Source organism: Acanthisitta chloris, unplaced genomic scaffold (genome assembly GCF_000695815.1).
Source record: "Acanthisitta chloris isolate BGI_N310 unplaced genomic scaffold, ASM69581v1 scaffold33637, whole genome shotgun sequence".
NCBI lineage: Eukaryota > Metazoa > Chordata > Aves > Passeriformes > Acanthisittidae > Acanthisitta > Acanthisitta chloris.
This window is the reverse complement of record NW_008682595.1, coordinates 1-10,323: the sequence shown is the minus strand read 5'-3', so window position 1 is coordinate 10,323 and position 10,323 is coordinate 1. Positions and strand designations below refer to the sequence as shown.

The following is a 10,323-nucleotide window of genomic DNA, read 5'->3' as shown; positions in this document are numbered from 1 at the left end:
ACGATGGCCACCAGCACGTTGGCAGCGATGATGAGTGAGGCCAGCACAGCAAGGATGGCTCCCACAGCTGAGCTAGCCATAGCTGTCCCATGCAGGGCACAGCACAAGGGTGGCATGTCCCCAGCACAATTCTCAGGCATCTCTCACCTGGTGCCTCTCAGCAGGTGCAGCCCCTTGCTCTCCGGGGTGCAGCAGAAGCCCAGGGTGCAGTGGTGTCTCTCAGGGTGCAGTGGTGTCTCTCAGGGAAGCAGAGCTCTGCTGAGCAGCTGCCTGCAGAAGGGACTGCTGGACTCTCAGCACCCGCTGTGCCCACGGAGGTCCCTCCCTCCCAGCCACGTTTCCAGACAACCCTGGAGCAGTGGGGTGAGCAGTGAGCACCTGGGCAGGGAGCTGCCACGGTGGCACACAGAGTGGTGGCTGTCCCCCACTGGTCACCAGGGGCTTGACCAGAGAAGTGCCTGCTCTGACATGGGGGCTGCAAGTGGGGTGGGGACAAGCACAGACTTCCCAATGCCTGGCACAGCTCATGGGGCTCCTGGTGGTCACTGCCAGACCTGGAGCACTCTTTTCCTGCAGGGACCAAGGGAATCCCACTGACCCCTTGCTGGAGCAGCAGCCATGAAGGAGACCTGGTTATGATGTAGAAAAGCACTGACAAGGGATGTCTACTCAAATACAGATGGAAAAACATCTGCCAGCTAGGGACCCCAGCAGACACAGCTGGGAGCCCAGGGCATCACTGGGGAGGCCAAAACTAAGGAATTGCTGAAACTGTAGGGCAAAAAGCCACTACAACCAGCAGAGGGGCCTCCTACACAGGCAGAAGGCAGCCATGGCTCCTCCAGGAGCTGCTGTCCCATGCCCACTCATGGTTCCACACAGAATTAACTGTCTACTACCCAAAACAGGCCCCTCTCTCTCTGAGAGCTCCCCCTGCACAGTCCTTCAGACCCCCGGGGAATGCCAGGCTGGCACTAGGCTCCGTGCACGGATCATATCCAAAGAGAGACTTCATTCATCATCAACTGACCTCACTCATGGGAGAATTCAATGAACTGTGCCATGATACTTCCAGTGAAATATATACCATACATGCTACTGATACTAAATATCATAATTCTATATACACACACTTTCTTTACTAATCATTGATGTATTCACCTCACTAGTAGTAACTTGTAACAAAGAAATTATTGGAAGCAAAGCCTCTGCATCCTTTTGTGTTACAGCATCCCTCAAACCCCCCCATCACATCCTTTACACCCCCAGCGGTGAGTTAACCCTCGCAGGCTGTTACTGACTGCTCCATCCCTTAAATCAAGTGCTACAATCCTGCCTCATGAGCTGGAAAAATCCAAGCTGCCAGGAAATGGGGCAAGTCCAAGCTTTCCTCTGTCAAACAGTAACCGGGGGAGAGGCTGAGCACAGGGTGCAGGCAGAACGTAGGCACTGTGCCGGGAAGGGAAGGAACAACAGATGCAGGAACGGTTGTCACTGGCTGGAGCTGCGGAGCAGGGAGACCCCTTGGGAACACCCTGGGTCTGCACTGCAGGTGGCCACGGGAAGGGCTTTGGTGGCCAGACACTCTTGCACCCTGTCCTCTTCTGTTTGCCCAGGGAGATATTTGGGGAGCCTTTCCCCTGATGCTGGGGAGGGTCCAAACCCCATGGCATGAGATCAGGGCGGTTCACTGCCTTCTTTATCTTTAATGTATCAGGACCATACACATTTCTACCTTCAACTTGGGGAGGACTGTGACTGGCTTGCAGGGTTCCGAGTTCAACCTCATGAACCTTCCTGTGGGTGCAGGGGGACAAGGTACAGACTGCTCAGGTGTGCTCTCACACCTTACCTGGCACAGCACAGAAGGTTAGACAGAGAAACACAGGAGCCTGAGCACATAAGAGATGTTCCAGGAGAACCTCTAGGAAGGACATCCCAAAGAAATTAGCCTCCTTGGAAAATGCCAGGTTCTAGCAGTGCTGTCCCATTGGTGAGGAGGTCACAGGGCCATTCCCAGGTTAGATTTTTTAACACCTGGCAGAAAACTGATCTACCCACTGAGAAACTCAGAAAGACCCTGCTCCTCCCTGTCGGCTGTGAAGGTGGGATGCTTTTGAGATGAAGCTGGTGCAAGATGAGCTCAGACCAGCTGTCACCTCACGTCACATCCTCAGAGGTGGCCACCACCACCCTCCAAACTGCATCACTATTGACACAGCAGGGCAGAGGGACATGTGGCAGCGTTTATGACAGCCAGTGCCATCAAAGCTCTGATAAGGAATGTCTTCAGGGGCTGGGAACGAGCTGGAGGAGCATCTCCAAAGGCATCCAGGGGAGACGGTCCAACGGGAGGAAGAAGAGGGGACAGAAAGGCTCTCACCAGTACCTTACAGCTGAGAAATGCAACATGGCTGTGGGGACACTTGTCTGGCATCACCAAGGGGCTTCTTGTAGCAGCTTGAGGAACACAGGCAGGACAGCAGGGAACTGTCAGAGGATCAGTCCCAAAATGACTGGCAATAGCAGCAATATCCCATGGAGCTGCACAGAAAGGCTCGAGCTACTGGAGTAACCCAAGACATCATGAACCACAGCTAAAATATGTCTCTCAGACTCATGCTCACCCACCACATATGGTGGATGTATTTATTTCATAAATAAAGTATTTACTTACTTTGTAAGGTTTGGAAATCCTCAGTCAGGTGACGCACAGGAACCTTGTTCATTCTCAGCTCACCACTTCCCATTCCTGGGAGCTTGTAGACAGTTTAACTCTGACAATGACCCTCCAGCCTGCTGAGCTGGGCCCTGCACTGACAGCCCTGTTCAAGGCAGGACTGAAGTCCGAGAGCTCAGTGGAGTCACTTTCACCGGCAGCTGCTACAGGCAGCTCTGCCTTTGCAAAACCAATTCCCTCTCATTTTTGAACATTCCATCTGTGACTCACATCTCAGCTCACAGCAGGCCCAGCCAAGATATGCTGCTGTGTCACCAGGGACCTTCATCCAAACTAATGCCACCCTTCAAAGAGGAAAGGGAGCAGGAACACAAGAGCTGTTTGCTTTTGTAGACAAATACATTTTAAAAACTCCAAAAACTGGAAGAGGATGACCAAAATATCCTCCTGGATGTTCTGCTCAGCACCAGCTGTGTCAGAGCCACCATTTTCAAGTACTGAGTTCACATTTAAACCACATTGCCTGGCTTTAAATATGATCTAAGCAAAAATAGCATAAGCAATAATATAAGCAGTAAGTTAGGAGACAGGTTTGGCAAAACTGAGCTGAGAGAGCAACAGCATCATTTTCTGACACTAACCAACTTGGGTTTAGAAACATTTCTATTGCAATGAATCCTACACATTGCTTTTATACAAATATACGGAGAAAAAAGGAATATATAGTGTGGTAAAAACCAGCTTCTGTGCTCTCCAAGGGCAGTACCTCAGCACAGACAAGCACTCGAGCCATCCAGTCAATAAATAATTTAATGAAGTTACAGTTCTGCAATAAACATGACAGCACCTTCCTGGGCCCCAGCCTCGCCCTGCAGGCACAGGAGGACACCCACACCTGCCAACCCACGAGCCACAGTGCCCCGAAGGCCACTGGCATGCACTGATCTTCACAGAAGATATTGCTGCAGGCCCAGACACACGTACAGCTCCGGGTGGGAAACATGCAGCTCCTGCCATGGGCTCCCAATTATCCCAGCCAGCTCATGCTCCAGGGACCATGCATTTGCGCGGGGAGCCCAGGCCCACAGGTACCAAACACCACAACATGGGGATGGTGGGATGAAGAGGAAGGCTGCAGCACAGCTCTGCTGCCAGCCCCAAGGATGACTCTGGTGAGATGAAGGCAGCTGTCAGAACGGGAGGCGTTTCAACTGCTCGTATGTGATAAAAAACTGAAGAGAATGTCAAGGAATCGGGATAAAATCGTGAGGCAGCTGCCCAGCAGGGTGAGAGAGCATCAGCACAGCTAGGCTGGAGAGCCACATGGGGAGCCCCTCATCCAGGCAGGACAAACCAACCTGCACAGGTAGAACAGAGCTGGGGCACAGGTACTGCAGGCGAGGGGAGAGACTGACCCAGAGCAAATCAGCTCAGGCTTGCCTAGACCTTGGGAAAGTGGCTCCAACACCAAACTGGGACCTCATTACAGTAAATTCCCCACCCAGTTTCAGAGGGCAGAAGGATCTGGGTCCGCACAGGGCAGTGCTGGTCCTGCAGAGTGGATCAGTGCCTGCCTCAGAGCAGCAGAACATCCCCCAGGATTCCCTCACAAATAGGAGCTGACCCAGGAAACGGAGCAACTCCCACAGCCTGGGCCAGAGGGAAGGTCTCAGCCAAGCCCTCAGAGCACTGGGCTCTACAGAAACCACCACAGAGGTGCCCACCAGAGTCACCAGTGTACCCAATTGGGGTGCCAGCCCTGCTCTGCCCTTCCCAGCTTGGTTCTCCCCTTGTCCCCTCACCACCTCCCAGCAGCACACAGAAGGATACGATGATGTTCCAGGGACCCAATCGAAGCCAGTTGGGCCAAAAGCCTTTGTAGAGTGCAAAGAAGCCCTCACTCTTCCAAGTCTGGGAAGAGAGAAGAGACAAATGGATTAGGAGACACACCAGGCCCACACTCTGCCACCTCCTCAGTGCCATGTGTGACACACTGGCCCTCTCCAGCTGTAGCAGGCAGGCCCATGCAGGTGCAGTTGTGTGAAACATCCCTACAGTCTCTGAATGTAACTGCAACACTGCCTAAATTTTGTCCCAGAAGGCCAGGGAGTTGCTCAGCATGATGGTGACCTCAGGGAAGTAACTCTAGGCCCTTCCCTGTCTGTTTGACACACTCACTGATGACATGTTCTGTTGCTGCAGGATCTAACTGCTCCCATCAGTGCTGTGTGGGGCTGGGACACAGGCAGCCTCTCAGGACAGGGATGTGCCCACCTCTCTCCCCCTCACCTTCACAAGGCCATCCAGAGTGCCCTTGTAGAGCTCCGTGCTGCCCACGATCGCCCGCTGGTTCATCATCCGTGTCCGCACCACATCCACGGGGTTGGAGGCGATGGCTCCTGCCAGCCCACATGTGAAGCTGGAACTACACACACCAAATGAGGAGAGGGACAACTCTGAACACAGCCACTCCTGCTCAGACAGGCACAAAATACCTTTCACTTGATTTTATGAAAGCAACAAACATGAGCTGCACTAGCTGCTCTCAACTGGAAAAGGGGTAGCAGCAGAATCCAGACCACCACAGGACTCTGAAGAGCTTGGGAGAGGGAAATGCTCAGCTCAGCTAATCCAGACCCTTATCCAAGCCCATAGCTAGCTCCACAGGGACACCTGCAGCCTTGCAAGGTCCCAGGTGCTGTCCAGGTGACACAGACCTGAAGGCAGCCTCTGGGAGAGCACACTCTTCTCACCAGACCAAACACTTCTTTGGGAAGGATGGAGGAAGAGCGAAGGCAGCAGGAGGGAGCATGGAGCTGTCGGGCTCCTCCCTCCATGTAGGGCCGAGTGCCCCTCACTCTCACTCACAGCAGGCAAAGCCAATGGAAGCACTACAGCACCTCCAGCTGAGGAACTGGAAAACGGAGGTGAAAAGGACTTCGGAGGTCTCTGACCACCCCTGCTGAGAGCAGGCTGACTGCAGCCTCTGCTTAGGTAGCTTAGGGTCCTGTCAGCTTTATGTCAGTTCATCTCTCGAAGCTCTAACAGCACTGGCTGCAAGCTGACAGGGTCTGGACTGGTGAGGACTGGAGCAGCTTTCATGGAATTGCTGCAGGTAGCCACATATCTGGAACTCCTGCCTCATTCATACCATGACACAGATGTAGGGCAACAGCATTTCTGGTCATCTGCCAGCTGAAACCAAGCTGACATTTCATGTCACCAAAGGATTTCTGCAAGGTCCTTCCCCGGGGAGGTCTCTCCGGGGACATGGCACTTGGGGACATGAGTTAGTGGTGGCCTTGGCAGTGCTGGGGGAACAGTTGGACTTGATGGTCTCTGAGGTCTTATCCAACCTTAATGATTATATACTTTCTGTCCACTCTGAGAGCGGCTTCAGTCAACAGAGCAGATCCTTCAGGAGCACCAAGCCTGTTTCCTGCAGCCCCAGAGCACTTGCTCCATGAACAAATCCCCCCAAATCCCACTTGGCTCCTCTGCTTCACACACCCCTCAAGCCTGCAGAGTGCAGCCACTACCTCAGGTACTCACACGAAGTGGGCAAAGATGGTGTCACCCATCAGGCCTGACAGGATTAAGTGCTTCTTGGTGATGTCGTAGACAGGCAGCTCCACTCCCACCACGATGGCAGCTCGCTGGGCCGTGGGGACAACACCCTGTGCAGCACAGACACCATCACAAACTGTGGCCCTGGGGCCTCCAGCCACTGTCACATCCCCCAGCTCCCTCTCGGGGCCTTTTCCTGACAATATTCCCTCTATCCTCCCTTCAGGCAGACCAAATGTCTTCCCAGATTTTCTCCAAAGCCAAGGAGGATCGCTCCACCTTGTCAGCATTATTCCAGCTGGTTTAACTCCATGCTGCTTCCCTCTCACCACACGGGAACAAGGCTGCCACCCCCTCACCTTCCCCCACCAATTTCAACACCAGGAAAGATTCTGCCTCACAAGAGCAGCAGTTTAAGGAGCCAGGAATGGGCTCCACGTGCCCCATGCTGTAGAACAGCAGGAGAGCACCTGGTTCCATCAAGTTTTTGCTAGTTCTGCTGCGGGTGGGAGATTCTGGGAGTTGGTGCTCACCCTCCAGAGGCCTCGGGTACCTTCCTGCTGGTAGATGTCAATGAAGCTGCCTATCATCCCACCCTGGAACAAGCTGCCCTGAGCCTGCATTCGTATCTGAAAGAAAGGGGAGAGTCAGTGGGAAGACATCAACACCTGTCCTGGTATCAGTAACCAGGGACACCAGATCCATGGACCTCTGGGAGCAGACACTGCTCTCCACATCCACCTCCATGCAAACTACATGGCCAATGATGGCAGCAGGCACGGAGCAGGGACAGCAGCAGAGTGGGAGCACAGGGATGTGATGGACAAGGCCTTCTCACCCTGGAAGCACTCCAAGAAAGTGGAGGAGAAGTGTGGGAAGCATTTTCCAGGCCCTGTCTGCCCAGAGCAGAGCTACCTGGACCACAGGGCACCAGGCAGTCCCCACAGGGCTCTGGTCACTCCATGTAACAGGTAGGACCTTGTGGCAGTCACAGCACAGTGACCAAAGGGGCAGGAGCTGAGCAGGTGTACTCCCATCCCTGAAGGTGGTCATTGCCAGGTTGGACAGGACTTGGAGCAACCTCGTCTAGTGGAAGGTGTCCCTGCCCATGGCAGGGGGGTGGAATGGGATGGGCTTTTAACGTCCCTCCCAACCCAAACCATTCCATGATCTTTAAGAGCAGTTTTTAAAAATCTGGGCTTCTGTCCCCTCTCATTAAAAACCCCAAATGACCAGAACTGATGGGTCAGGGAGCTGCACTCGCAGCCAGGGCCAGGCAGGTGCTGCTGCAGCCAGGAGCAGCCCTTACCTTCAGCACATCTGTGGGATTGGCTAGTGCAGAGGAGATGACCCCCGAGACCACCCCGCAGATCACATTGATGAGCAACGTTTCATCTGCAACCAAGGAAAGGAAGTCAGACCCTACAGACCCACCAAGAAGGGGCACAGGTGGGATGGAACAAGCACTGGGAAGAGCAGAGCAGCTCAATCCACAAATCACGCAGTGAAGCTGCAGGAGAAGGGGCTGAGCAAGTGCCACAGCTCATGGCAGGTCGGTCCCCACACCTGCCAGCAACAGAAGGTGGCAGGTGGGACACTCAGCAAGGCACTTTCAGAGAGAGGCAGGTCTGACTGATGGGTCAAGCTCAGCAGAGAAGGAAAAGCCCGGGACACATGAAAATTGGGAACAATTATCTGAGATTTCAGTGGCCAGTGACACATTTCTCATGATGGGGACAAGCCAGGACAGAGGGAGACCAAGAGGGACAACCCAGCACTTTTCAAGGTCACCTGATTCCAACTGATTTTGGCTAGTCAGACCACGCAGCCACCTTGAGCCAATTGAGAACAGGGACTAGGCAGGGAGTTAGATGTGATTAGTTCCAGGGAATAATCCAAGACTTTCAAGCCCAGTATTAGGGTGATGGTTACGTTAGGAAAAGGCACAGCCCTTTGCTGGTACTGACCACAGCACTTCCCAGAGGAGACCAGGCCACTGGCTGCCCCAGGCCTGTAGGGAGACAAACATTCAGGCATGGAGCTCACAGGTGGAAGGCCTGGAACAGCAAGAAGGAATGCAAGGACAAGGTACACTGACACAACCAGGCACGGAGAGGTGTTCCTGAAGCAGGACGAGATGTTCCTGGGGACAGAGCAGCCCTGGCAAGGAGCTCTAGTGTCACATAACCACAGAATCTTCAGAGTTGGAAGGGACCCGCAAGGATCATCCAGTCCAACTTCTGGCCCTGCACAGCACAGCAGGAACAATCCCACCATGTGCCTGAGATTGTTATCCAAACAACCCTTGAGCTCTGGCAGGCTTGGGGCTATGACCACTGCCCTGGGGACCCTGTTCCAGTGCCCAATCACCTTCTGGGGGAGAACCTCTTCCTAATATTCATCCTAAACCTCCCCTGACACAACTCCATGCCATTAGTGTGCTGCATCTTGCCTGACCATTCTTCTCCCCAAGTCGGAATGGTGTTACAACATTCCCTCATATCACACTGGGGGTTAAAACTACACCAGCAGATCTTGGTGCTCCCTCAGGGGACACCCACCAAACTTCTACTGTTCCACTCCCCAGGGGCCCCTGTGAGCCAAGGACACGGGTCAAGGGCATTGGTGGAACCTCACCTTTATGGTTAGGGCCAAAGATACAGAGCTAGGCCGCACAATTCCTATCCAGATGTTGCCTAGAGGTTGTGCCTGCCCCATCCCTACAAGTGTTCAAGGCCAGACTGGACAGAGCTTGGAGCAACCTGGTCTAGTGGGTGATGTCCCTGCCCATGGCAGGAGGGTGGAACTGGATGATCTTTAAGGCCCCTCCCAACCCAAACCATTCTGGGATTCAATCTGTGTGCTGCATCCCAGCACAAGGACTCAAAGGCTCTAGAAGGAAAGCAGAAGACACTCCTGAAGCTTCCAATCCCTGTTACACACCTGCTGTTCAGGTAGGATGGAATGTCTCCCTGAGACCAATCAAAAAGAGATGAGCCCAGAGAATGACAATTTTGGTTTTTTGGCTCTGAGGTGCGAAGCAGAGATAAAGGCTCAACAGGACAGGAGGATATGGCCTCAGGCTGTGCCAGGGGAGGTTCAGGTTGGACAGCAGGAAAACTTTCTTCACTGAAGGGGTGGTTACGCATTGGAACAGGCTGTCCAGGGAGGTGCTGGAGTCACCATCCCTGTAGGTGTTCAAGAAACAATTGGACGTGGCACTTAATGCTTTTCTCTAGTTGACAAGGTAGTGATTGGTCACAGATTGGACTCGATGGTCTTGGAGGTCTTTTCCAAGCTCAGTGATTCTGATTCTCCTATGACTCTATGAAAGGAAGGACCTGGTTGGAGGGAGGTGGCTGTGGGCAATGCAGACCACAGCAAGCTTCCCATTGGGATTGAAACTGATCCTTGTTATCACTGACATAACCTCAGCACCCACTTACAGAGCTCCATTCCTGTGGGAATCTTGGGTTTGGGAAGGACAGAGCATGGAATGAGTAGAACACACAGCACAGAGTGTGAGATCTGTGAGCCCCCGGGAGGTGCTGCCCCATTCCCAACAGACCTTCCATGCGATCCACGAAAAGTCGTTTCAGGCTCTGGTAAATTCCAATCTTGATGGTGCCATAGGATGCTTGTCTAAGTAGTGCCGGTGCGATCCTGGAGGGAATGAACCCTGAGCCCACTGGCATGGGGACACCCCTGTGGGCCAGCACAGACCACTCCCCACCAGCCCCAGAACTGCTGTGGCTGAGGCACATCCCTGCCATAGCTCCAGCACTTGGAGAAGCACAGCTATGCCAGGTGTTTGGGATAACCCCTGGGATGGCACCCACGCCCTCCCCAGTGTGGCGGCCTTGCTCCCCACGTCCTTGCTCCCCACCTCGGGAAAATCAGGAGTGTCTGCTGCTCCAGCCTCTGGGCTCAGAGCCAGGCAGGATCCTGGGGGAAGCTGCAGTGGCATGCAGGGAGGGGGGGGCCCGGAATGGGCAGGAGGAAGGGGGAGAATCGGGATCGACAAAGGCATACTGTAGCAAAAGGTGGAAGAGGGGACCTGGGGTGGGCCGGGACAG

General features: G+C 53.9%; 2 protein-coding genes across 2 annotated transcripts in view; both read right to left on the bottom strand.

Moving 5' to 3' along the window:
- Positions 1-80, bottom strand: part of GPR119 (G protein-coupled receptor 119) — a 973-nt gene extending 893 nt beyond the window's left edge. Inside the window, exon 1 of the mRNA XM_009078591.1 lies at positions 3-80. Within this exon, the coding sequence (XP_009076839.1) occupies positions 3-80 (78 nt within the window). The remainder of the gene's footprint in view (positions 1-2) is intronic.
- A 3,387-nt stretch (positions 81-3,467) lies between these two features.
- Positions 3,468-9,942, bottom strand: LOC103805923 (brain mitochondrial carrier protein 1). The gene is made up of 7 exons (XM_009078589.1): positions 9,816-9,942; positions 7,557-7,642; positions 6,781-6,876; positions 6,233-6,357; positions 4,970-5,105; positions 4,511-4,591; positions 3,468-3,912 (listed from the first exon to the last, which is right to left on the bottom strand). Exons 1-7 carry the CDS (start codon positions 9,940-9,942, stop codon positions 3,871-3,873), a joined length of 693 nt encoding a protein of 230 aa, XP_009076837.1. The 3' UTR covers positions 3,468-3,870.
- Between the last annotated feature and the right edge of the window lie 381 nt (positions 9,943-10,323).